We start from the raw sequence: 25,463 nt of genomic DNA, 5'->3' as shown, positions 1-25,463 counted from the left end.
TCGCCGAGGAGGGGGAGGGAGGATTGGGCAAGCTGGTCAGCAGCGGCAGCGGGACACGATGGCCGATGAGAGCGATCGACGCGGCGGTGGGCAGCCACCACGCACCTGGGGCTAGCCCCACTTATGTCGAGGCAGGGCAACAACCTAGCTGCGCGCACGACGGCGGCAAATAGGTGTTGAGAAAGAAGCCTGACATGTGGGGTCCACATGTAAGAGAGGTAAAATGGACATTTTAAATTGTCGTTAGCTATCGTCCCCTCAAAAGCTAACTGAAGTGGCATGTTTGGCACAAAAATTTGGAGTAGATTTGTATGACACTGCAACTATTTGTAGTGGCGTATAAGAAATTGGAAACTTTTATAATGGCTGATAGGGAATTGCCTCTAAGTTCATCAACTCCCGTGCTCTTCCTTTCCCTTCTCTCGGAGACTCGGACTCTCTCCTCCCTTGCTCTTCCTTCCCTGGCGACTGGGCGAGCGGCAGCGCCGACTGGGCGCGGCGGCGCTATTTGTCCTGTCTTCGCCCAGCCCTTTGCCGGCGAAGAGCGCATCCTCCAGGTATGGCGGCCCCTGTTCTTTCCTTCTGATGTGCCAGACGGAGCACCCCAAACCCTAACAAAACTATTTGTATTCGAATCTGAGTTACAATATATTACCTACTAACTTCGATTTCGTTTGCAAGAATTATTGGGTGTACATGTGTACACCCATGTCCTATGCTGCGTCCGCCCCTGCCCCAGAGTAAGAGAGAAGGAAAAATAAGTATCGAGGTAGTGAAGGGGGAAAAGAACAATTTGTACATTTAGGAAAGGTAGTGAGTGAGAATAATTTGTGCTCCTCATAGATTGTGTGGTAGAAGTAGAGTTCGTGAGGGTTGAATTGTGGAATGTCGAAGGCGAAGAACAGTAATGGTTATCTTGGCGTCACCGAGCCGATCTCACTGAGTGGACCGACTGAGAAGGATCTTAAGCAGACAGCTGAGGTCGAAAAGGTTGTTTTTTTATACCAGATAAACCAAAACCCCCTCCACATTTTGTTTTATTTTCCTTAGATTCATGTCATTTTTTAACAGCATGGTTTTGTCTGTGTTGATCAGTACCTTTCAGACGCAGGCCTGTATGAGAGCCAGGAGGAGGCTGTCTCACGAGAAGAGGTTTTAGGCAAGCTGGACCAGGTTGAACAATTTCCTTGGGTGTCCTAGTTTTGATATCATTTCCCCAGGCCTGTACTGATTTGAAGATTTTCAATGTTGTTGCAGACTGTGAAAGCGTGGATTAAGAAGGCTACCAGGATCAGTGGGTATGGAGAGCAATTTGTGCATGAAGCAAATGCAAAGATCTTTACGTTTGGTTCATACCGCCTTGGGGTAATCCACCTTACTCCTTGTCTATTTCTGTTTATAAAAAAATCGTGAATTGCTATTGTGCATTGTATAAGATTATTTTCATGTTTTTTTTCTAGATTACTATATAGTTATATGTGTCCGACCTCTGAATGATGCATTGCTAAACATGATGTGTAAGGATTTTGTATTCCATTTTTTTCCTTTTATTGGATCTTATAATTCAGTTAGGTTCATATCTTTTATTCTTGCTTCAATTATACTGTGTAACTCAGTTGCGTAAAATACTTGGCTACTTGCTCTGAATTTCTTATTTAATCTATTATTGTACAGGTACATGGTCCTGGTGCAGACATTGATACACTATGTGTTGGTCCAAGACATGCAACTCGAAATGTAGGGCCTCCTTTGAGAATCCTAAAGTAACTGCATCACTATGATGTCAAATGAACCTTCTATTTCCTCCCCCACAGGAGTACTTCTTCACGTGGCTTCACGATATGCTAGCTGAGATGCCAGAAGTTTCGGAGCTACATCCAGTACCTGATGCTCATGTACCTGTTCTGGGATTCAAAATTAATGGGGTCTCTATTGACCTTCTGTATGCTAACCTTGCTCATGCAGTGATTCCTGAGGTATGTTTCTTTTACAGCATTGCTGCTTGAACAAACTTTATATACTGCATGCCGCAATCAGCTTGTACTCATTTTAACAATTGTGTAAATAATTGTGCATTTCGAGGAATTAAAGTGTTTTAACTGGAACTTAACATTTAATGTATTTGTTTTTGTTGGCATGTGATTTATCTTGTTAACCTTCATGCCTTTGGTTTTGTTGGCAGGTGAATTTTTCCATTATTTATGACATTTGATATGCCTTTGATTTCAGGACCTAGATCTTTCTCAGGACTCGATACTGCATAATGTTGATGAACAGACTGTTCGTAGTCTAAATGGGTGTCGGGTTACTGATCAAATTTTAAAATTGGTTCCAAACATTCCGGTTTGTGTCCTTACAATACCTGTTTTTGAAGTATATGTTTATAGCATTTTTCTTGTTGGATTAATATCATTTGTTTTCTCAATCCAGAGTTTTCGCACTACCTTAAGATTCATAAGATATTGGGGAAAGCGCCGCGGAGTTTACTCAAACGTATGATTCTCATAAGATTTTTCTGGTTTCTGGAGTATGCTTTACTGAATTGACATGTTTATATTATGGTGTCACTCATAAATTATGTACATTTTGTAACGAAGGCTTTGTGATTCTATCCAGGTTATGGGATTTCTGGGTGGTATAAACTGGGCAATTCTTGTTGGTCGCATCTGTCAACTGTACCCAAATGCATCACCTAGCATGTTGATATCTCGTTTTTTCCGAGTCTACAGCAAGTGGAAGTGGCCTAATCCTGTTATGCTTTGCCATATCGAGGAGGGTTCTCTTGGTCTCCCTGTGTGGGATCCAAGAAGAAATTACAGAGACAGGGGCCATCAAATGCCTATTATTACACCTGCTTACCCTTGCATGAATTCCAGCTATAATGTATCTGTTAGTACTAGGTATGTGATGATCCAAGAATTCACACGAGCATTTGAGATTTGCCAGGTACATTCTCAGTTTCTTTTTTTTGTTCTTATTCTTATTCCGACCAATGTTAAAAGGCAAATTCCAAGAGTTCCAAGAATTCACAAGAGGGTGCCACAAAAGCTAAAAGGCAAATTCTATAGGACAACAATTCGTCCGGCGATGTTATACGGTGCTGAATGTTGGCCTACAAAAAGGCGACATGTCCAGCAACTGAGTGTAGCAGAGATGCGGATGTTGCGATGGTTTTGCGGGCACACAAGGAAGGATACAGTCCGGAACGAAGTTATTCGGGATAGGGTCGGGGTGGCACCAATTGAGGAGAAACTTACCCAGCATTGGCTGAGATGGTTTGGACATGTCCAACGAAGGCCTCCTGAGGCGCCGGTGCGTAATGGGGTTCTTGAGCGGGTCAATAATGTAAAGAGGGGTAGAGGTAGACCTAAATTGACGTGGGATGAGTCGGTTAAGAGAGACCTTAAGGATTGGAATATCTCTAAAAAGATAACTTTGGATAGGAGCGCTTGGAGACTAGCTATCAATGTGCCTGAACATTGAATTTATTTCTTTCGGGTTTCATCTCTAGCCTACCCCATCATGCTTGGGAAAACGACTATGTTATTGTTGTTGTATTCTTATTCCGACCATGAAATATGAATAGAAAAATAGCTGGAATTTAGGTTATTAATAACCATGATGTTTCTTTCTTTTTAGTTATATCAATGACATGTGATGTGCTTATCTTAAATTTTGTCGGTACCTCTAGATTATGGTACCCCCTCTTGCTGTGTCAAGACTCGTAGTTATCCGTAACTACGCCCAAAGGAGCTGAGCAACCGGACCCCTGGGGTCCGACTCCATCTCACCGGACCAACGGTCTCGGACCCGCATCCCGCTCGGGTTCGGGTCCGGTGTCACCACGTGTCCCGGAGAAGGAAGCTCTCAGACAAAACAGCCGGGGGCCTCGGACCTCCCACGGGGTCCCGGACCCCCATATACTATCCGGACCCCTCGGCAGGGAGGGAACAGACACCCCGCCTGGGGGGTCCGGAGCCGCCACGTGTCCGCAGACGCAGATACGCGCGCGGCTGCCAAGCTTCATCGGGAAGACTTGGCCACCTACCGCATTCAATGCGGGAGGCGTTAAGAGCGCTCTGCCACAGCAGAGCCCGAGGAGACTTTCGCCAGGCTGTACTGTTGACCGCGCGTTACCAAGGTACACTGTACAGCCGCTGGCGCCACTCACGCCACGCACGTCAGTCTGCTACACCAGTTAGACACGACAACTCGGTGACGGAATATCATTACGCCTACACGGTGGACCCAACAGTCTACGCCACAATCTACACTGCCTCAATGGGCGCCTCGCCGATGAGACAGGAGAAGACCCCCCCTCGGCCAGAGAGTCTACAGGACGATGAAGTGTATCCGGCAAGAGGTTCCCCATTACTGTAGCACCACTACTGTCTAGTAAAATATACATCCTTGTTGGGCCCACCTGTCGGGGTCCGGCGCCTGTGTACGCGTCCTCCTTGCTCTATAAAAGGGAGACGCCGTTAGAGGAAGGCTCAAGTCGAAAGAGGGACTTGGGGGCAGAGGATAGACTCATTCAGTCCTAGTGCAACACACCACACAGTGGACGTAGGGTATTACGCTCCGGCGGCCCGAACCACTCTAAATCCGTGTGTTCTTGCGTTCTTGCCCCGAAGCTAGATCGGCCTAATAGCTTAGCACTTCCCCGAGTACTCCCCCTCGGGGAATAGGCGGGTGCGTTCCGCCACCCGGCTGTGGGTACCCCCAAAAGCCCACGACATTTGGCGCCGTCCGTGGGAAAGATGCAGGCGTTGGCTGGATCTCCAGGCTTCTGAGGTTGAGCTTATCCTCTGCAACAGCGACGAGAAGATGAAAAGAGGCATGGCGTCACCCACGCCGCACGCCACGGCACCGAGACGACGATGCCCTCGGTGCGGCGGCTCGCGGCGGCGGCGCCTGCTATGCGTCGCCACTGCGACACCTCAAGGCCGGCGCGGCGGCGCGCAGCGGAGATACCCGCTGTGCGTCACCCTACAACACCTCTGCGTCGGCTCAAGATTTTCTCTCAAGCAACCGCCAGGGTTCCCCGGCGGCGGCATGATGTCGGCTCAAGGCTTTCTCTCAACACGAAGCCTGGAGCCAACCACTGTCGCCCGGGGGAAGTTGACCGTCGACTCCTCCCTCCCCAGGACCGAGTCTCTCTCGGTGCTGCTGCAGACAGGACTCCGCCACCAGGCGCGGGGGCCCAACGCCAGCACCAAGGTCGAGCCGGCGAACGACCGCCCTTCTACACGCTCCGTGCTCATTCAAACGAGCACCCAGCTCGTGATGAGCGGACATCGGGCCGGCTTCCGACGGCAGACGGCGACAGCTGGCAACGGCAGGGCCACTCCCATTCAAAGCCAAAGAATTTGTTCCTATGCTATCTGAGCATAGGACAACTCTTGTGCTGGGAGGAGCCCCGCAAGCTCCCGAGGTGATGCTGGATGATGCTGTACAAGCATGTCCAGGGCACCATCGCCCCAACAACACAGAAGAGCCCCCATGATGGCAGCTCCACTACGGCCAGCAACGTGCACGCCTTGCGGGGCGACGGCTGTAGGTTATCACTAGATAGGATTGAGTGTGTTTCTCTTTTGTAATGATTTGGTGCCTACGTGTGGTCCAGAGCGGTAAAGGTCCGCCCTTGTAAACCCGATCTCTGGCTTCATCGCACAAACAGGCGACACCAGCAAGTGGTCCAGAGCGGTAGAGGTCCGCCCTCGTAATCCCGACCTCTGATGTACACCACGAGTCAAGCAATAAAGGAGATTTGCTTTCTCAGTCCTATCTTTATTTTAACCTAATAGCACTTGTTCGTTCAACCTGCATGTTTTTTTCTCCCGCACGGAGTTTTTTCTTTAGTTGCTAACAATCCAAATTGAGTTGCTAGCTTGTGGCCAGGTTGGGACACCCCTTCTAGCTGGAAGGCAGTTCGGACCCCTAGGGACCTGCTCAGGAGAAGTGGTGCCCGTATCCTGGGGTAGAGAAGTTCTGCGTAGCTTAGCCTGGTAATGTACCCTAAGCCTACGTACTTCACTGCCCTGTTACGAGTCCCCTAGTATCCGAGTCTGCTGTTCCTAGAGGTCCCGGGCTCCTTTCTAGTATAAGGCCCGGTTTCCTACACCTTGCTGCAAGGCCCGGTGACGTAATTCATGGGATCGTCAGCAACGATCCAAGTCCACTCCGGTGGCCCGCTCCGGCGGAGACCGCTCGCCATGGTCGCTCGAAGTCCACTCCGGTGGCCCGCTCCGGCGGAGACCGCTCGCCACGGTCGATCCAAGTCCACTCCGGTGGCCCGCTCCGGCGGAGACCGCTCGCCACGGTCGATCCAAGTCCACTCCGGTGGCCCGCTCCGGCGGAGACCGCTCGCCACGGTCGATCCAAGTCCACTCCGGTGGCCCGCTCCGGCGGAGACCGCTCGCCACGGTCGATCCAAGTCCACTCCGGTGGCCCGCTCCGGCGGAGACCGCTCGCCACGGTCGCTCCAAGTTCACTCCGGTGGCCCGCTCCGGCGGAGACCGCTCGCCACGGTCGCTCCAAGTCCACTCCGGTGGCCCGCTCCGGCGGAGACCGCTCGCCACGGTCGCCTGGAGCCGGGTCCGGGGAAGTAGTGCTGGCTCCCTGGGCGGTTCAAGGTCCGAGCAGCCGCTTAGCTCGGTTCCGTACCCTAAGCCTGCACCTTCGCCGCCCTGCGGTTAGCGCTCTAGTACCTGAACCTGGCAACAAGTGCTACGGCCTTGAAGGGGTCCGGAGCACTCGCTCTCAACATGAGCACGCCAACGCAATCAGCATTGCGTCACAATAATGGCCCCACCTGCGGGTTCGTACCTCTCCCGAGGTGGGTCCGGGGGCCACTGTCGGTACCTCCGGACTAGGGTACCCCCTCTTGCTGTGTCAAGACTCGTAGTTATCCGTAACTACGCCCAAAGGAGCTGAGCAACCGGACCCCTGGGGTCCGACTCCATCTCACCGAACCAACGGTCTCGGACCCGCATCCCGCTCGGGGTCGGGTCCGGTGTCACCACGTGCCCCGGAGAAGGAAGCTCTCAGACAAAACAGCCGGGGGCCCCGGACCTCCCACGGGGTCCCGGACCCCCATATACTATCCGGACCCCTCGGCAGGGAGGGAACAGACACCCCGCCTGGGGGGTCCGGAACCGCCACGTGTCCGCAAACGCAGATACGCGCGCGGCTGCCAAGCTTCCTCGGGAAGACTTGGCCACCTACCGCATTCAATGCGGGAGGCGTTAAGAGCGCTCTGCCACAGCAGAGCCCGAGGAGACTTTCGCCAGGCTGTACTGTTGACCGCGCGTTACCAAGGTACACTGTACAGCCGCTGGCGCCACTCACGCCACGCACGTCAGTCTGCTACACCAGTTAGACACGACAACTTGGCGACGGAGTATCATTACGCCTACACGGTGGACCCAACAGTCTACGCCGCAACCTACACTGCCTCAACGGGCGCCTCGCCGATGAGACAGGAGAAGACCCCCCCTCGGCCAGAGAGTCTACAGGACGATGAAGTGTATCCGGCAAGAGATTCTCCGTTACTGTAGCACCACTACTGTCTAGTAAAATATACATCCTTGTTGGGCCCACCTGTCGGGGTCCGGCGCCTGTGTACGCGTCCTCCTTGCTCTATAAAAGGGAGACGCCCGTTAGAGGAAGGCTCAAGTCGAAAGAGGGACTTGGGGGCAGAGGATAGACTCATTCATTCCTAGTGCAACACACCACACAGTGGACGTAGGGTATTACGCTCCGGCGGCCCGAACCACTCTAAATCTGTGTGTTCTTGCGTTTTTGCCCCGAAGCTAGATCGGCCTAATAGCTTAGCACTTCCCCGAGTACTCCCCCTCGGGGAATAGGCGGGTGCGTTCCGCCACCCGGCTGTGGGTACCCCCAAAAGCCCACGACAAATTTCTATTTATACAGTTGATAGTTCATGAACAGAATCTCTTAAAATAACATTGATCCCATTGCAACATACGCAAATTTTAGTGAAAGAACTCTTGAGTTTAACTCAGTGCGAACAGCCAAACCTTAGATTAGATGGTACCTGGTAGTCTAGGATATCCTTTTTTGATCTGATCTGGTGCATGTTGCTCATATTGTAAAGTTGGTTAACTTTTTTATATTCCACTGTAACATTTGCTAACTTCATTCTGTCAGACAGTAACCCATTACTTATGCAGCACCTTTTTAGTACTTCTCAACTTCAGCATGTGCAGTCTCGTCTTTATCATCCATATCTTCAGTTCCATACAATTTAGATACCTTAATACCTGGTGGTTGGTTGATTTTCACTTATTACCTAGATCAGCTTATTTGGCTCATTGTGCTATCTCATTAATGTTAGGAGTTATTTTTGCCCTAGGTAATTGGCCATGGAAACTTTTTTCTTATTACAGCCAGTGTTCGGATAGAGCACTGGGAGAAAGCTATCTTACTGTATCAACTAATTGGTCTGTGCTGTACTCTGCCTCAAATTTACTTTAAACTAATTGTAGGCCATTGATGAAAGAAAAGCAGACTGGGATGCATTGTTCGAGCCATATCCATTTTTTGAGTCATATAAAAATTATCTAGAAATTAATATCACAGCGAGAAATGAAGGTGACCTCAGGAATTGGAAAGGCTGGGTGGAATCTCGCCTTCGCACTCTTGTATTAAAGGTGAATAATAGATACATGTCAATCCTTTCAAGAACGTGGACCTTCTAATGTAGCGCCTTTTGCTGCTGATACAGATTGAACGATATTCACATGAGATGATCCTCGCACATCCGTATCCCAGAGATTTTTCAGACAAATCAAGGCCACTGCATTGCTTTTACTTCATGGGTCTTTGGAGAAAACAGACAGCCCAAGCTCAAGAAGCTGAGCAATTCGACATCAGGGGAATCGTAAATGAGTTCAAGAGCAATATTTGTGCGTATCAACACTGGAAAGAAGGAATGGATATTGAAGTGTCCCATGTAAAAAGAAGAGATATCCCTTTGTTTGTTTTTCCTGGTGGAGTGCGTCCTTCTCGTTCTTCTAGAACAGTACACAAGAACAATCGTACTGTTCCAAATTGTGATGTTTCAGCTGGTCAGGTAGGAAATGTATTGGGCACTGTCAGTATTAGTGATGCTCAGCCTGTACCATATAAAGGCAGCTATACGAAACCAGAACCAGATTATTCTGGCTGCGTTCAGTTGCCGGGAAGTACTTCTGTGTTTCCCACTAGTTTACCAAATAAAGAAGCTTTGAATGGCCATGCTAATTTTCATGCAGAATTTGTTGGGCGTGAACATCCAGAACACCATCAGGAAACTACATTCGCTCCTGCGCATAATGATGTGTGCCATGTAGTCAAGCAACATAACAGTTTGCTGCCTAATTCAAACAATGGTTGTCAATCATATGAGTTTGGTTCCTCTCTTAACAGTTCACAAAGAGAATATGCAGACAGTGCTGCAAACAACTTGCTGAGTTTGCCGCCTGCTATTCCAGCTGCACCTGATGAACTTGATGAGCTGACATCTTATCATCAAGTGAAAGATAATCAGAAAGCTGTAAATGCTAATCAGAGGCCATCTTTGGAGGGGTGTTCTGAAGATAACTTGGAGCAAACATCCTCTCTGAGGCCCCAAGATTCTAATCTTCTTAAGCGCAAAGCCAATGAAGAGCTAGAGGTATTCTCTTTTCTTGTACAAGAATATTTTTTTAACTATAGATTTTGAAAATTGTTTTGGATGCTTTTTTTCTCCGAAGAGTTTTGGATGCTATTATGATCTTGCATTTTTCCCTGGTTGTTTTGGTTTGGGATTCCCAAATTTGTTACTGCAAAATAACACCAAGCATAAAATTTAAATACAACCCATTTACCTAGTTTCATTTTTCAATTACATGTGGAATGCGCCTACATATGCCTAATAGCCTTAAAGAACATTGTGTTGCTGCATAATTGCAGCAGATACTTTTGTTCTACTAGCTTTGTAATTTCTAGCTGTTCTCCAAATATTGTGTTTACGATATTGCACCATCTTATAATTTAGTATGAACTGTAATCATTTTATGCATAGAGAGCAATAGGTCCAAGTAGATGAAGTAGCTTCCAGTAAAAAAATCTTTACATGTTTGCCTGATCTTAGGAAGTTGATATGAATTAACTTATATTTTTTTCTTTGTTTTCATTTAGTTGAACTAGTTTGCCCCAATTTTCTATTACCAAAACGGCATATTGCATGTAGCCCTCTGCTCCTCTCTTCCACAACCTTGCACAGCTATGTCCACAAATTTGTGAAACCTGGTGAGGAAGGTCCAAATGGGATTTTTAAGTAGCTGCCATTTCATACATCTTAGTACTTTGTAGGAGGTGCTGATGGGGCACAAAGTTTGTAGAAAAACACTCCTCTTGCTTCTAGCTATAGTCTTCACTACTGCCCTCGTCCATGCCAAAGCTGCTGCTCCATAGTGCCTAAGCACCCATAGCTCTTCTGCCACTGATCACTTAAACCACTCACAACCACACAGTCATCTCCATCTCACTTGCATCTTGGATGAAAGGTGGGGAATCAAGCAGAGTAGCATGAGATGAGTCAATCTTGGTAATACAGTGAATCAAGAACAATGGTTGCATGTTTTCCTGCTGCCCTGTTTCCTCGCTTGTCACTTCACTATATCCAATATCACCATTCCCTGTCGTGTCTGCCAGTCACATTGCTGCTCTGGTCTCTTTTCTTTTGAATCCTAGAATGCCCTGTAACGTCCCGCCTCCCCCCTCCCCGAGGCAGGGCCCGTTTACATCTGGCAGCTTTATAGGATATAGAATACCCTCACAGACCAACACATGTCTTATCTGCACACTTTGTCCTCACTCGTGCGCACCTAGGAAGAACTTCCCGGTCGGTCATCCATCCCCAAATTTCTCCGGGCCAAGCACGCGTAACCTCGGAGTTCTTTGGAGATCGGCTTCCGGAAAAGAAGTGTCAACTTGTTGACATGAGTATTCTATCAATCATATTAAGCCCTTGGGCTGGGGTGTCACATGCCCACTACTTACTATTCCAACTGGTAGTAGTCCAGCATCCAATAGGAAAATCAAGAATGTCGCTCCTGGGGAGTGAGGTGGTGATTGGTGAATGTGTCATGAAGAGTGTGAAGGGAGGGCTAATCACATGGCCCACATGATCACGATGCCATGTTAGTAGTCTAGTAGAAAGCGCCACCTTTGGAACTTCCTTGCAATACTTCACGGTTTTGTGGACCAATTGTCTAATTTACTATTTCATGGACCCAAATCAATCTGCATCGCAAGTTCGCGAAACTTGTGCAATTTACTCTTTTCTCTAAATCATAAATTGTCATTTTGTACTTCTGCTATTATCTCCATTGCGCTTTCTTATTAACTGTGCTAATCCATTTGTTTTGGTGCAACAATAGCCACTTGAGCTTGCTGCCCCATCAGTTGGAGCTGTTCCTGCATCGACGACCACTGCCCCAAGAAAACCACTTAGGTACTTAGTGCACTCTCTGAATTATTATTACTTGTCTGCGTGAACATTTCCTCCGAAGAATTATTGGATTTTTCCAGTGTGATACCGCACGCTGAAGTGAAATTCCTTGTTAATTTCGCTTGAAGATTGAGGTTGACGACTTTGGCAAAACCGAAGCCACCTGAGGGAAGTTCCTGAATCCAATTGCTCAGGAGCCGACAGATGGAGAATGTGTTTTTCCTTGTATTGAAGCACAGGTTCCGTGGAAGCACAGGGCTGTGAATGAGCGCAAGCGGAGTAATTTGTGTATATTCTTTAGTTGAGCTGTTAGCATAGATGTACTACTTTGCTATGCTTGTTGTGCAATGGAACTGGCAAATGATGTGAAACCGCAATGGTTATCATATTTGTGCTTTTTGTTTCTCAGTTAATTTGAAGTATATAAAACTTATCAATTTATCATGTGTGGCACTCGTTTGCGAGCCGGCCCTCCTGTTTATGGCTTCCCCTCTAGCTCTCTTCCTGCTGGGGACAAAAAGTGTCCGATATTCGAGGCAAAATTTTTAGTAATATCATTTTGTTTGAGTGGTAAATATCAATTTTGACCTGCAGCATGAACTGGTCCAGTCTCTATGAAGCAAAGCACCTCTCATCGCTATGATTAAAGGAACAAACCTTTCAAAAAAAAAAGAGTATGGAACGAAACTTGAATTCTAATCGATTGGATAATATGAACACCATTATCTCTTTTATATCGAAAAATCCGTCGTCATCGTCTCCTGTCCTTCCAATCTCCTTTGATTGTAATCGACTGAATTCCAATCAATTCCAAAAAAGTAGTAAAAGCTAAAATAACTGCGAAAGCTTAAACCCATGGAAAAACCTAGCTTCAAACAGAACAAACCCCAAAAGCCCAAGAGGAACTCGTATGACTGACAGGTGGGCCCAACGAAGTACGGATCCACATGTTAGTTGACCAGCGCAACCGGTTCCTCTGCGGTCTCGCCCGTCGCTCGACACTCGTAATCCCCGCTGCCGCCGCCCGCTGGAGCACCGGGAAACGCAACCATGGCGCTCCCAAACCCAACCGGCGACCCCGCCGCGCGCCCGCAGCTGCACGTTGGGCCGCGCGTGGAGCTGGAGCTCCTGCTCCCGCCCGGCAGCGCGGCGCCGTTCGACCTGGCGGCGGCCGTGTGCAGCCACGGCCTGTTCATGATGGCGCCCAACCGGTGGGACCCCGCCGCCCGCGCGCTCGTGCGCCCGCTCCGCCTCGCCTCCGACCGCTCCGTGTCCCTCCTCGCCCGCGTCTCCGCCCACCCAGCGCGCCCGGGCACCGCGCTCCTCGTCGCCGTAGAGGGCGCGGGTGCTCTCTCCTCGCTCGACCAGGACTGCATCCTCGTAAGCAGTTTCAACGGATCGAGCTTCTGTTAGGGTTTGGTCGTCGCCGAAGCGACACGCGCTGGCTGGTCTGATTCCTGGCTTCGCCCGCAGGAACAAGTGCGGCGGATGCTGCGGTTGTCGGAGGAGGACGGGGCGGCGGTGGCGGAGTTCCAGGCGATGCACACGGCGGCGCGGGAGGCGGGGTTCGGGCGCATCTTCCGCTCGCCCACGCTGTTCGAGGACATGGTCAAGTGCATCCTCCTCTGCAATTGCCAGTTGAGCCTTGGCCTGCTTTCCCTTTGTTTCATACTTGTCTGTGTGTGGTTTGGTAGAAATAGGTTCGACGATTTCATGTGTTATACTGTTATGATAAGGGCCAAATTGTTTATTTTTGCGCTTCAACAGTTGAAATGAATTGGGGCTAGCTTCATGTTGCCTTCCGCGGTGACACATTGTCGATTAGTTAGTTTGTACTGAATTATCTGGGCAAAGTCAAATACAATGATGAAATCCTGTGCAGTAGAAGTGCATATTTCATCTAGTAATTTGAATTCCATTTGCAAGATAGCTTATACAACTGTGCTGTCGTACTGGCTACTGCAGATGGGCAAGAACATTGTCAATGGCTACTGCACTGTGTGAGCTTCAGTTGGAGCTGCGACATTCATCCAGTATTGAAGATTTTCAGTCAAAGACACCACCCATTAGGGAACGTGAAAGGAAGCACAGCAAGAGGCAGTGTGTTCGTGTTAAGCTAGAAATAAGATTTGCAGAGGATAAGTTGGAGGGTCCAACACTGTCAAGTGGCACTAGCAATGATTCAACACAATCGGAAACAAATGAAGATTTGCCTAGTTTACACTCAGCTGCAAGTGGAACAGGCAGCAAATGTGACTCCTTGTCATCCTTCAATACTTCTGAGCTTAGCTTGAACAATGTTCCTGGCCTGGAAAACTGCATTGGTGATTTCCCTACGCCAGAAGAATTGGCAAATCTTGATGAGGACCTTTTAGCCAAGCGCTGCAGTCTTGGATATCGAGCAAAGAGAATTGTAATGCTTGCACGGGGCATTGTAGAAGGGAAGGTAAGCCTACAAAAACTTGAAGAGATGTGTAAAATATCTGTACCAGCTGCAGAAGAGGTATCTACTATCGAATCCACCTATGAGAGACTGAATATTGAGTTATCTGCGATCTCTGGATTCGGCCCTTTCACCCGTGCCAATGTGCTCATGTGTATGGGCTTTAACCACACGATCCCAGCTGATACAGAGACAATTAGGCATTTGAAGCAGGTATTTCCCCAGTCTGGAACCTTTGCATTTTGAGATTTCATAGCCGATTTATTCAGTATTGCCCTGTACTATGTCTGAAATTTGTTGCAGATTCATAAGAGACAAAGTACCATCAGTTCTGTTCATCATGAATTAGATAAAATCTATGGCAAGTATTCGCCATTCCAGTTCTTGGCATACTGGTATATCCTTTTCCAATGCTCCCTAGTGTATGTTTTAGGCTAATATGTTTCTGAGGTGCAGCTGTCAACGCCATTACTTTTTTTTTTGTCTGAAACAGGTTTGAGTTATGGGGCTTCTACAACAAGCAGTTCGGGAAGATTAGTGATATGGAACCATCCAACTACAGGTTATTCACTGCAAGCCACTTGAGGAAAGCAAAAAAAAACTAGAAGCAAGCAGGACTGGATAGTTACAGCCTTACAGGCATGACCCATGAGGCGTCTTTTATTTTGTAAATGTGATCAGGACAACATAGCAGATGTTTTTGTGATCTTAGTAGCTGCCCACTAACCTATTTATTGGTGTGGTTCAATGTGAACAGAATATTGTTTCAATCTCCGTGAATGATTGAAATGCAGAAACAAGCATTTTGGTGGTATACAGACCGCTTGTAGCAAGCAGCTTTTCTTTTTTCGGTTGCCATAAATCTGTGCAAATATTTCAGTACTTTTGTGGTTGTAAATTAGACCATAGCTTTTTGTAGATTACCAAATGCCAGCAAGTTTGATGGAAAAAATTACCATCTACGAGAACAATGAGCACAAAACATTGTCTGATCTGGTCCATTCACAACTAAGTTCAGATGTCCCTTTCTTTTCTTTCCATTTTCGTTCCCCCCAACTGTGGTCTAAACTGTATTATTGATTACGAGGGTATTTATACATCAAGGTACGTCAAATGACTGTACCTCCCTAGCACTACTGTCCCTTCCTTTGGTACAGTATTGATCCAATCAAAACTGCTAGTCCAGCTATTGCAATTGTCAAGAGCAGATGTTTGCGATGTGAACCATGAGCAGCCGGTCGCGCTGGCTTTGGTACTGGATGCTCTGCTGCTTCAGGAGCGCCGTCACTGAAATTCATAAACTCAGAAGGTAAGCTTGATTTGCTCACCACATGCATTTTATTAGTTGCTACTTGCTACATCAGTAGGCAAAGCATGATGTCAGACCAATCAATGTATATGCCAATGATGCTTGAAGCATCAAATTAAGGGCTCACTAAGCTAGCATAAGACATGACTCACTTATGTTGCTGAAAAAGTATAGAAGGTTAAACATTACCAAGTGACCTGTTATCAATAGCAACAATCTAAGATGCCATTTTTATTGAAGATTGAATGCAATGGCAGGCATCAGTTAGAAGCTTACCTTGAAAGTTCTGCAGCAGTATTTGAGCTCGTATGGAACTGGAGTTCATGTCCAATCCATTCACGAAGTCTGATGTACTTCCTGCAAGGTTGACAATATTCTGTCCGATTCCCACATACATCCTGTGCCCGCATACACATGATAGTTAGAACACAGAGAACTATATCTGAAATTACTTTCCAGATGTGGGATATATCCATTCCAGATGTGGGATATATCCATACCTGATGCTCAAGAAGATCAACCACAGGTAGTTCAAACTGACAATATTGGCATGCGAGCATCCTTTGCGGGCATTGTATGCTTGTATGAAGATCCCATAGCTCACGTTCTATTGTGCATTTGCACAGTGAACAATTCATCTATATTCATAATAAGATTAGTATTGTAGATGCTTAAGTCATAAATTTAGAGATGTAAAAAGAAGCCAGGAAGGTGTACATGTATTGCCATCTCTTTCATAAGTTTAAGCTAACTTAGTGGTTACAAACTTAAAAGGACTCCTTCATTTGTTTATCCTAAGTGGTTACAAAAAAATATGTTCTCCACTTAATGAAATGAAATGCTGTACTCATGCATTTTCGAGAAAAAAGAAACAAAAATTACGTTGCCTGTCACGTTCATATGAAGAAACGGGCATGATCAGAAAACAATTGCATCTTTTGCTGTCACACTAATTATAACATATGCATTCTTGTAATATTGCAGCTTCCGAGCTTCGTAAGATACGAAGCTGAACTATGCAGGTTGTGTCTCTTGACACAAGACTTGACTTCAGCAGTACTATGAACTAAAAATGATTAGGAGACTCTAAACAATGCATTGAGAAGCCCAAAATTTGGAAACGCACTGGAGCATGGCTCTCATCGTAGTGTTCATCCATGAGCTTCCTTGGAACCATATCTCCGCAATGCTCGCACTTCTGAAGGTTCCGAGCACAGTGCGCGCTGTGCAATGTGATGTTTGAAGATGGAATTTCCCGCTGACTATTAGAATAAACAGAGAATATAGTTAATATTCAACTTTCCCGCTGACTATTAGAATAAACAGAGAATATAGTTAATATTCAACACACAAAATGCCATCTGATTATAAGCATGCAGAGAACCCAATGCAAATCAAGAAATATATCCCAGACACTCTGCTAATCATGCTAGCACCTGATGCGACGCTGCTAAAATGACTTATAAATGTACATGTGTCTGGTTGTTTTACAGTTTTCAGAAGGAATTTCACAGAGCAAAGCTACCGTGTTGTTTTTTCGGAAAAAAAAGCTACAATGTCGCATGCATATAATAATAATAATAATAATAATAATAATAATAATAATAATAATAATAATAATAATAATAATAATAATAATAATAATAATAATAATAATAATAATAATAATAATAATAATAATAATAAAACAAGCCCGAGATACCGCTAAAACTAAACGGTCACGCGATTAATAAAAAAAAAATCCACAATCCCAATCCTATCATGACCTCGTCGCCATCGAAGGGATTGATGTATGGCGGGTAAGCGGAGGCACCGCGAAGGAAGCTGAGGTATCGGGGGACGGTTCGTCACCACTTACCAGTGCGCGCAGGTGGAGGAGGTGATGGCGGGGTCGGAGTCCGCGGCCGCCATGGCTCAGTAGCTAGTGCAGACGGATTGAGCGCCGCCGAGATCCAAGTCGACAGCCAAGGCGGACCGAGCTGAGCCAAGCCAATAGACGTCGCGTCGAATCTGAGAACCTTGGTGGGCCAAGGGGCGGAGGAGAGGAGGAGGGGAACACGGGAAGAGCAGCCGGAGACGAGAGGCTGGGGCGGCGGAAACGGAAGAGGTCTCCGAGCCGGACCCGGAGGCGAGCGGGCGTGGCGGTGGCGACCCGGGTGGATCACGAGAGGGCCCACCTGTCAGCCCAATGAGCCAGTGTCCTGCATGGAGGATGGGCCAGCAGAGATGGACGGTTGGGTTTCACCCGGTGGAGCAGCACAGTTGGGCTCGACCTGATGCGCAATGGGCTGTTTCATGGGCCTAACCCGCTAAATTTCTTGGAAGGCACGCTTTAGTGGGCTCTGGACCTCTGGTCCATTCGTTCTTTTATTTTACCCAAAATCCCCCCACTGGGTGGCAACACTCTTGTTTTCCAGCCGAAACTGAGCTCTTTCTAACTGCACGATTCTTCAGGATAACGATTCTTCAGGATAACGATAGATTAGAAATTATGATTGGAACATATGGATCTCACGGTGATTCTTCGCGAATTCATAGCAAAAGAGTTCGAATTGGCACGCGAATCAGGAGGGCTTCCCCTCCAACTCTGACCAGAAAGTGAGAACCTGCCAACTTGCCGCCCACAACCGAATTTACCTTGGACTACGATCCCAAGCCGCCGCCGCCACCACAGGGCCGGCCAGTGCGCGTGCGCCCAAAGCCATCCCATCGCATCCCCAGGCCACGACGTCGACGCGAAGCACAGGCGTGCATAGAAATGGCGTCGTCGCCTCCGAATTTTCCACGACCATTCCACCGCGAGCGGACGGCCCGGCGGAGACGGTAAAGCGCGCACGCGTCGTGAGTAGAGAGGTGGTAACGGATCATGCTTCTAGTGATCTTTTCACAACTTGATCTTTATATATTTTTAGTTTAAAATTATAAAAAATTACTCTCTCCGTTCAGTAAAGACAGCAATTTTAGGATTTGAGGGAGTAGTCAAGCACCTTGCCAAATAACCAAAATACCCCTCTAAAATTGATCTGCACAAGTTCAGATTACAGCTCAGGTTACAGACGGTGTACAAAAATGGAATATAAAATTACAGCCATGAGTCCCTATGCTATACACATGTCAATACAAAAGGAGTGCCACAGTTTGGCCTGGAAAACTCTAGTGCCACACACGTGTCCTCAAGAAAAAAGTACAGCTTCCCTCAATGCTAATTTGTGGCTGACGTTGAAGCCCGCGCAGGTCCAAATTTGAAGTGAACCAAGTCCTTTCCCGCCTATTGCCAACCAATCCCCCTCATATAAGTGCAGCACTCCCTCGTACCCCATCAGCCACAACCCATTTTCATATCAGCCATGCCTATTGTTCTCAACGTTCTCCCAAATCAACATGGAGAGCTTTTACCTGATCTCAACATTCTTCCAGATCAATATGGAGAGCTCTTACATGATCTCAATGAAGCACCTGCACATGAACAAGAAGATGAAGATGCAATCCCTCATCTCCAGGAACATCAGATTTATGAAGATGAAGCCCCACTTCAAGATCAACACAGGGATCTCTTACCTGATCTCAACGAAGAACCTGCATATGAGGAAGAAGATGAGATCGCTCATCTCCGGGATATTCAACTTCATGAAGCTGAAGCCCATCTACAAGGTGAGCCCCTACATCTTCCTCATGACAAACTGCTTGGTATGCATATCATTGATCTTAATGTTGATGCTTTGGAGGGAAAACAAGAACATCATGAAGCTGATCTTTTTCTCTTCATTGCATCTGGACAACAATAAGAACAAGCTCAGTTCGAATTACTCCGTATTTACAACTAGATTCATACACCAACTAAATATTGTGACTCACCAAGTTGCAGCAATTGGAGTAGAGGAAGTGCATCCACAGCCTGCATGTCTCAACTTTGATGGTCCACATGAATTTGATCTTAACTTTGAACCTTCTGACCTGCAGCAACACATGCATCAAGAGTTTTTTTTGCACTGATTTTCACTGATTTAACAGATTGTTTGCACTGATTTTCTCCCACAATTCTAAAAAAATTAATAATTACAAATCTGCACCAATTGGTCCACAACTCACCGTTTTTTTGTAGGATTGATGGAGGATATGCATGACTATGGTGTGTACGCTGACGCTATGGACATAATCTTTGATGAAGATGAGTTGGATGACTCGGATGTTGATCACCATGCAAATGAAAACAATGCACATCAGTCCAGAAATTTAACAGATACTGAACGACAACAAATCTATGAAGCATTGCTTCTCAGAAGTGATCATGGAAGACTAAAAAGGAAAGCTACAACTAATGTAGCACAATTATTCTAGGTGAGCAGGTATAAAGTGCAACGCATTTGGCAGCGAGCAAAAAAATGTCGTGCCCAAGGAATTCCAGTTGATGTTAGATCAAGAAAGCCTAAGAGATGTGGCCGCAAAAAGTTGCAAATAGACCTATCTAAGGTTCTTAGTGTTCCGTTGCATAAAAGAAGCACTATTCGATCTCTAGCAAAAGAAATTGGTGTCAGAAAGAGCACTCTGCATAACAGGTTCAAGGAAGGACTACTACGACGCCACTCTAGCACACTAAAGCCTCTATTGACAGAACAAAACAAAAGAGAGAGGCTCCAATGGTGTCTTGCAATGCAAGATCAGCGGACACTACCACATGAACCCAAGTTCAGTGCAATGCAAAACATCATCCACATGGACGAGAAGTGGTTCAACACCACATCGAAGTACGCGAAGTATTATATGCTTCCAGGCGAGGACAACCCACATAGGACAGTGCAAAATAAGAATCGTATTGGCAAAGTTATGGTCTTGTCAGCATTAGGAAGACCTCTATACGATGGTGCAGGTAATTGCATCTTTGATGGGAAGATAGGATTGTGGCTATTTGTTAGAAAGGTACGACATCATCTTGTTTCACTATGCTACATTAATTTATGCTAACACTTTTGATCCTTACTAATCGTTTTCATTGACTGTAGGAAAAAGCAAAAAGAAGAAGCCGTAATAGGGGGAGAGGGACAGAAGTCACTAAGCCTATTAATGTAGATCGAAGAACTATGAGGTCATATCTGATTGGCAAAGTTCTAAAAGCAATTATGCGACGGTGGCCACGAGAACTTAGAGGACAAACCATATACATTCAGCAAGACAACGCCCCTTCACATGTGCCAGTAGATGACAAAGAATTTGCTATGGCTGTAGCACAAACAGGGCTGGACATACGACTCGTCAACCAACCTGCAAATTCTCCAGATTTGAATGTGCTAGACCTAGGATTCTTTGCTTCTCTTCAGTCCTTAACCTATGAAAGGATCTCTAGGAACTTGGATGACTTGATTCAGAATGTCAAAACTGAGTTTGATAAATATGATCCAGATACTTTGAATAGGGTGTTCCTAACACTACAAGGGTGTATGATTGAGGTCATGAAAGATAGAGGAGGAAACAGATATGAAATTCCTCACATGGACAAAGACAAGCTGGAGGCGGTAGGCATGCTTCCTACAAGCCTTTGTGTTGACTGACAGCTATATGAGGATGTGGTCGCATCCTTGGGACACTAATCATGCACATGACGACATGTAAATTCGTAAGTGTATTTTGGCACTGTAATATAAAGTCATGGCTATGGTTGTCATAATATAAAGTCATGACTATTTGGTCACATCCTTGATACTATAAGTGTATTTTTGGTGATGTAATATAAAGTCATGACTATGGTGGTCCTAATATAAAGTCATGACTATGTGGTCACATCCTGGATACTGTAAGTGTATTTTGGTGCTGTAATATAAAGTCATGACCATTTTAGTGCTTGTTAGATATATACTGATCGTTGTACACATAGCAGCAACATCACGCAGCAGCAGCATTCATATAGCATTAAATTGGGCATGACATTTATAAGAACAACAAATTCGATAGCTAGGATAATTCTTATGACATCCCATACCTAAATTATAGTTCAGTATCACAAGTACTAGTAACCTGTGCAGCAGTGTATCATTTCCCACACCGAATTAATAACAAGGCATTGTGACAGCTAACCTAAATCTTATATAGGAGTTCATGATCTTAGAACAAAAGCATTTATCATAATCACTCCAGGACACACATAATATTATGCATGCTGATGAAAACCTAATGACAGATGGGATCCGTGTTACCAAACACCTCATTCAAATGTGCAGCCACCGGAGGTCCGAGAAGCAGATCCTCGTTTAGCGTCCCACCATCAGCCACCGGAGGCCCCTCCACGTACAGATCCGCCCTGTTCGCAATCTTGGCACCTTCGGTGGCCACCCCTACGCCGCATGATGGAACGAGGCCGGGAGTTGTAAGAGGAAGACAGCAGAGGAACGTTGAAATTAGATCTGCAGAGATGGGCTCGATCTGGGATGGGTTGGGAACTCCGTATAGGGTTTCGTACCTCACCGGGATCGACGGCGACTTGGCGGAGCTAAGGAGTCCGAGCAGCACGCGGCGGGAAGTCCCCTGACACTTGATGGGGGCGGGGGCTGAGGCGGACGCGGTGGGTGTGGCGATGGCGCTAGCACAGAGCGCGCGGGCGAGGCGAGCAGCGCGGACGAGCTGGGATTGAAGGGCCGGTGCGGGAGGAGGCGGAGGATGCGATGCGCCTGGCCTGGAGGTGAGAATGAGGAAAGGTGCGGTCAATTTGTTTTGTTTTGTTTTGTTTTACCGGTTCGTGGCTTTCGTTGTGCGGTAGCGAAGGATGCGGCAGCTGGTGGTGGAGTAACGAGTGGAGGAGAAAAAGCCTCGGGCTGGATTTTTTTTTTACGATGACAAGACTCATGCATGCGTGAGGGGGCTGGAGTCTGGCTGTTGCTGGTCTGGCTATCGCCAGTTCGTATAGGCACCCAGTCTGTAGAACTTTATCATTTTTTTTGGAAAATTTTGAATTTCTGGATTGCGTTCTTTACTGGACGGAGGGAGTAGGATTCGTGCCCGGCTTTGTTCTCATCGGGATATCGCGTGGATGGTGAGATCCCACTCAAGCTTTTTCCACTGCCAATCCTTCACCGCCATGGGTGCGTTTCTTAGCGGTCACTGCTACGACGTGCCACGAACCATCCCCATCGCCATCGACCTCTTCTTTCCTCGGTGCGTCGTCTCGCGTTAATTTGCAGCCATGTTTTTCTCACTGACTTGCGAGTGAAAATTTCCCCGTCTGGGGCGAAGGGGATCCTTTCCTGTTCATCGAAGGAACCCAACTGAATCATCTGAAAGTTTTTGCGAGGGTGTTGTTATCATCAGCATGCTGTTTTTTGGAAAAGGATCAGCAAGCTGTAGCTTGAGCTTGAGAAGGTATGGTCGATGCATCGCCGTGGTACTGTGTGATCCGTTACTCGTTAGAGTTGTCAAGGTCCGATTGGTGACGCTTTACTAGCCACTAATTAGCAGATAGCAGGCTTTGTTGACGTTTAACGAAAGCTGATTACGCTGTCTCAACCAACTGACACAGCCTGGCTCCGGGCACTGGGAGAGCAGGCACGGAAACCATCTCACTCCCTGAACCTGCCGAGCTCGTACGCAAGCCAGCAAGTGTCTGCTGTGACCGGCCAATGATCCCCTCATGCGTTTCAGGTTGATGGATGGATGGTTCCTCCGGCGACGGGCATGAAACAGTTCAGAGCCCTTGTCCTGCAAGCACCAACTTGTTTTGTTTGTCTCTCACGGATTCAGAATTCAGAGAGTTCAGAACATACCTACCAAGTCACCAACCGCTGCTCCCAATCCACACAGCTAAAAAAAATCGAAATGTTTGCTCTCGCCTGCTTTGTATATCCACTGTAATTGATTCTTTATTGAGTATGTATGCACAGCAAGCTCAGAATGTAAATTTTCCATGGATCACAGGTACAGGACAGACACAAAACTAATGCAAAGAATTGTCAGGTAAAGTCAGTAGAAGCAAAGGGGGGGAAGAGAAGGTGGAAAAACTATAGCCGGTGATGTCCATCCAGCTGTTTGTTGGTTAATTAAGCCGGTCAAACTGTTTGATCACATCACACGGATGCTCTCGGCCGCCGCCGCCTGCCGGCGGCAAGGTACTGGTGAGCCCTGACGAGCTCTTCCCTGAAGCGCGCCAGGTCCAGCCGGACGTTCTGGCGATCCAGGTACACCTTCTTGGTCACATCCCAGCCGCGCTGCGCGACGCCGGCAGGGTCCGTCAGAACGGGGTCGCCGGTGGGGTACTCGCGGGAGAGCGAGCTCTCCTCGGGGAGGATCTTGTAGCCGACGTACCGCAGGCCGAGCCGCGCCGCCGGCTCGCCGTAGTAGGCGCCGGCGGCCCAGTCCGTGCCGAGGGGCACCACCTGGATGAACACCTTGCCGGGGCGCATGAAGAGGAAGTGCGTCATGGCCGCGCCGTGGACGCCCACCATGGCGTCGCTGGCGTTGAGCTCCCGGTATATCTTGCACAGCTCGGTGGTGCGGTCGGGGCGGATCACGCGCACGTCGAAGCCCACGTCCGCGGCCAGCGCCGCCACATCCGCCTCGTTCTCGATCACGCGGGAGCCGGTCCGCGACACGATCACAAGCCTCGGCCTCTCCTGGATAGAGGTGTGCCTCGGCGGCGCGAGCTGCGCGCGGGGGACGGTGCCGCGGCGGTGGCGCTTGCGAGCCGTGCGGCGCTCCAGGCGCTCCAGGAACTCGATGCGACCGCGGTAGGCGTCGTCGAGGAGCCTGCGGAAGTCGCCGATGCTCTTGCCCTCGGGCGTCTTCGCTGGGTCAACGGTCAGCTCGCCGTGGATGCGGAGGCCAGCGATCACCTCGGGAAAGCAGTGGACGCGGCGGTCGGCGGTGAAGTCGATCGGCGGGAACGCCGAGAGCTGGGACACGACGTCGCCGTACTTGGTGATCCACCAGTCGTGGTACTCGAGGATCACGAACACCACGCGGCGCCGGAGGTGGTTCGCCGTGACGAACAGCGGCAGGATGCCGTCGTTGAACTCGTGGTACACGTTCCCGGTGTACCCGCCGGTGGAGAAGAGCACGGCCGGCACGTCGTGGCGCACGTCGCACCGCGCGGCGTCGCCGGGGGAGACGCGGCGCAGGCGCACCTCGTCGATCGTCGCCATGACGTTCGCCTCCCACTTGCGCGTGTACGGCCGTATCCTCTCCTCCTCCGCCGTCGAGTTGCCGGACACGAGCTGGAACGACGCGCTCGCCGAGTGCATGCGCAAATCGCCCCTCGCGAAGCAGATGTCCGCGCGCTCCGACGAGCGGTCGCAGCAGAGGCTATCGTTGCCCACGGCCGAGCACGGCCCCGACACCCCGCCCCGCGCCGCCGTGGCCGCCGCCGCCTCCGCCCCGCCGTCGTCGGTGTGCACGAAGGAGAGGAAGGACACCGGCGCCACGAACAGCGTGCCGACGCAGAGCAAGGAGAGCAGGAGCATGGCCAAGATGCGCCGAAGGCTGAGCGCCCTGGACTGCACCGTCTTGCCGCTCTTGCCGCCGCCGCCGCCGCCGCCGTAGTCCTGGTAGTAGTACATGACCCGGCGGCCGGCGCCCTTGGCCTGCGACACCTTGCATGCCACCTCCTGCTCGGGCTCGCCCTTCCTGAACTGCAAGATGTAGATTCTGTGCTGCTGCTGCGGCTGCTGTTGCACCATGGTCGCTGGAGAGAGAAGAGAGAGGTCTCGGAGCACTGAGAAGAGGAGCGAGGACACAGAAAGAGAGGGAGAGAGAGAGAGGTATAAATGGCTCAGCTGAAGCGTATAGAAAACTAGTGGCGGTTAGAGGTTGGGCTATGCTACAGAAACCCAGCCAGCACCCAGCAGTGATGGAACAAACATCTCTGAGGAGCATCCGGTGGGTCCTTTGATTGGCACCTAGACTAGAATGCACAATATCTGCACAAAGGATTTCTTACACAACAATAAGCATTCACTCTAAAGTCTAAATCAACAATAAATCAAGCCATATCATCTTGTTTCACATCATCATATAATCAAATCCGCTGTGATTTGCAATAGTATCCAATTAGAATACATCGCCGTCGCGATTGCTTCTAAAGAAAAAAAAATACATGTCTAACAAATTGTAGCGTGTGAATTTATTATAAAATACTAGTATGTAAAGCCTCTTTCGAAACAAACTGAGAAATCATAACGTGCATGGGGAGTTGCTATCTATCGATATTTCTTCGTACTTTACAACAGAATACA

General features: G+C 48.2%; 4 protein-coding genes and 1 long non-coding RNA gene across 7 annotated transcripts; 2 read left to right on the top strand and 3 right to left on the bottom strand.

Annotated features, from left to right (window-relative positions):
* The first annotated feature begins 398 nt into the window (after window positions 1-398).
* On the top strand, window positions 399-11,944 carry LOC120662063 (nuclear poly(A) polymerase 1-like). Of its 2 annotated transcripts, XM_039941142.1 has the most exons (14): window positions 399-557; window positions 682-769; window positions 844-990; window positions 1,096-1,173; window positions 1,258-1,365; window positions 1,675-1,737; window positions 1,815-1,976; window positions 2,230-2,343; window positions 2,431-2,493; window positions 2,617-2,946; window positions 8,511-8,675; window positions 8,750-9,679; window positions 11,430-11,503; window positions 11,629-11,944. In XM_039941142.1, exons 3-14 carry the CDS (start codon window positions 886-888, stop codon window positions 11,678-11,680), a joined length of 2,244 nt encoding a protein of 747 aa, XP_039797076.1. In that variant the 5' UTR covers window positions 399-557; window positions 682-769; window positions 844-885; the 3' UTR covers window positions 11,681-11,944. The 2 variants fall into 2 exon arrangements, with proteins under 2 accessions (XP_039797076.1, XP_039797075.1); XM_039941141.1 differs by having other exon boundaries at window positions 682-990.
* Window positions 11,945-12,485: 541 nt separating this feature from the next.
* On the top strand, window positions 12,486-14,777 carry LOC120662061. Of its 2 annotated transcripts, XM_039941139.1 has the most exons (6): window positions 12,486-12,880; window positions 12,974-13,137; window positions 13,466-13,759; window positions 13,790-14,156; window positions 14,247-14,338; window positions 14,437-14,777. In XM_039941139.1, the coding sequence occupies exons 1-6, from the start codon at window positions 12,551-12,553 to the stop codon at window positions 14,546-14,548; spliced, it is 1,359 nt and encodes a 452-aa protein (XP_039797073.1). In that variant the 5' UTR covers window positions 12,486-12,550; the 3' UTR covers window positions 14,549-14,777. The 2 variants fall into 2 exon arrangements, with proteins under 2 accessions (XP_039797073.1, XP_039797072.1); XM_039941138.1 differs by having other exon boundaries at window positions 13,466-14,156.
* Window positions 14,778-14,914: 137 nt separating this feature from the next.
* Window positions 14,915-17,418, bottom strand: LOC120662062 (XIAP-associated factor 1-like). Its single transcript, XM_039941140.1, has 5 exons — window positions 17,111-17,418; window positions 16,379-16,514; window positions 15,753-15,890; window positions 15,529-15,650; window positions 14,915-15,230 (listed from the first exon to the last, which is right to left on the bottom strand). Exons 1-5 carry the CDS (start codon window positions 17,161-17,163, stop codon window positions 15,077-15,079), a joined length of 603 nt encoding a protein of 200 aa, XP_039797074.1. The 5' UTR covers window positions 17,164-17,418; the 3' UTR covers window positions 14,915-15,076.
* Window positions 17,419-18,240: 822 nt separating this feature from the next.
* On the bottom strand, window positions 18,241-21,932 carry LOC120662060. Its single transcript, XR_005670178.1, has 5 exons — window positions 21,704-21,932; window positions 19,342-21,578; window positions 19,108-19,206; window positions 18,811-19,023; window positions 18,241-18,708 (listed from the first exon to the last, which is right to left on the bottom strand). It is a non-coding gene; the product is annotated as an uncharacterized LOC120662060 (long non-coding RNA).
* A 1,138-nt stretch (window positions 21,933-23,070) lies between these two features.
* On the bottom strand, window positions 23,071-25,023 carry LOC120662059 (xylan glycosyltransferase MUCI21-like). Its single transcript, XM_039941136.1, has one exon. It carries the CDS (start codon window positions 24,906-24,908, stop codon window positions 23,301-23,303), a length of 1,608 nt encoding a protein of 535 aa, XP_039797070.1. The 5' UTR covers window positions 24,909-25,023; the 3' UTR covers window positions 23,071-23,300.
* Between the last annotated feature and the right edge of the window lie 440 nt (window positions 25,024-25,463).

Source organism: Panicum virgatum, chromosome 2N, assembly GCF_016808335.1.
Source record: "Panicum virgatum strain AP13 chromosome 2N, P.virgatum_v5, whole genome shotgun sequence".
NCBI lineage: Eukaryota > Viridiplantae > Streptophyta > Magnoliopsida > Poales > Poaceae > Panicum > Panicum virgatum.
Note: the sequence above shows the minus strand (reverse complement) of the source record. Positions and strands in the feature narration are given on the sequence as shown.

Excerpts from the sequence above, each read along its gene's own strand:
- LOC120662063 (XM_039941142.1), top strand. The coding sequence starts at position 886 with ATGTCGAAGGCGAAGAACAGTAATGGTTATCTTGGCGTCACCGAGCCG. Across the intron at positions 991-1,095 it reads AGACAGCTGAGGTCGAAAAG|TACCTTTCAGACGCAGGCCT; the intron begins GTTGTTTTTTTA and ends TGTGTTGATCAG. Across the intron at positions 1,738-1,814 it reads CAAGACATGCAACTCGAAAT|GAGTACTTCTTCACGTGGCT; the intron begins GTAGGGCCTCCT and ends CCTCCCCCACAG.
- LOC120662061 (XM_039941138.1), top strand. The coding sequence starts at position 12,551 with ATGGCGCTCCCAAACCCAACCGGCGACCCCGCCGCGCGCCCGCAGCTG. Across the intron at positions 14,157-14,246 it reads CAATTAGGCATTTGAAGCAG|ATTCATAAGAGACAAAGTAC; the intron begins GTATTTCCCCAG and ends AATTTGTTGCAG. Across the intron at positions 14,339-14,436 it reads TTCCAGTTCTTGGCATACTG|GTTTGAGTTATGGGGCTTCT; the intron begins GTATATCCTTTT and ends TGTCTGAAACAG.
- LOC120662062 (XM_039941140.1), bottom strand. The coding sequence starts at position 17,163 with ATGGCGGCCGCGGACTCCGACCCCGCCATCACCTCCTCCACCTGCGCG. Across the intron at positions 16,515-17,110 it reads TCCTCCACCTGCGCGCACTG|TCAGCGGGAAATTCCATCTT; the intron begins GTAAGTGGTGAC and ends TTATTCTAATAG. Across the intron at positions 15,891-16,378 it reads ACGATGAGAGCCATGCTCCA|ATGAATTGTTCACTGTGCAA; the intron begins GTGCGTTTCCAA and ends TTATGAATATAG.
- LOC120662059 (XM_039941136.1), bottom strand. The coding sequence starts at position 24,908 with ATGGTGCAACAGCAGCCGCAGCAGCAGCACAGAATCTACATCTTGCAG.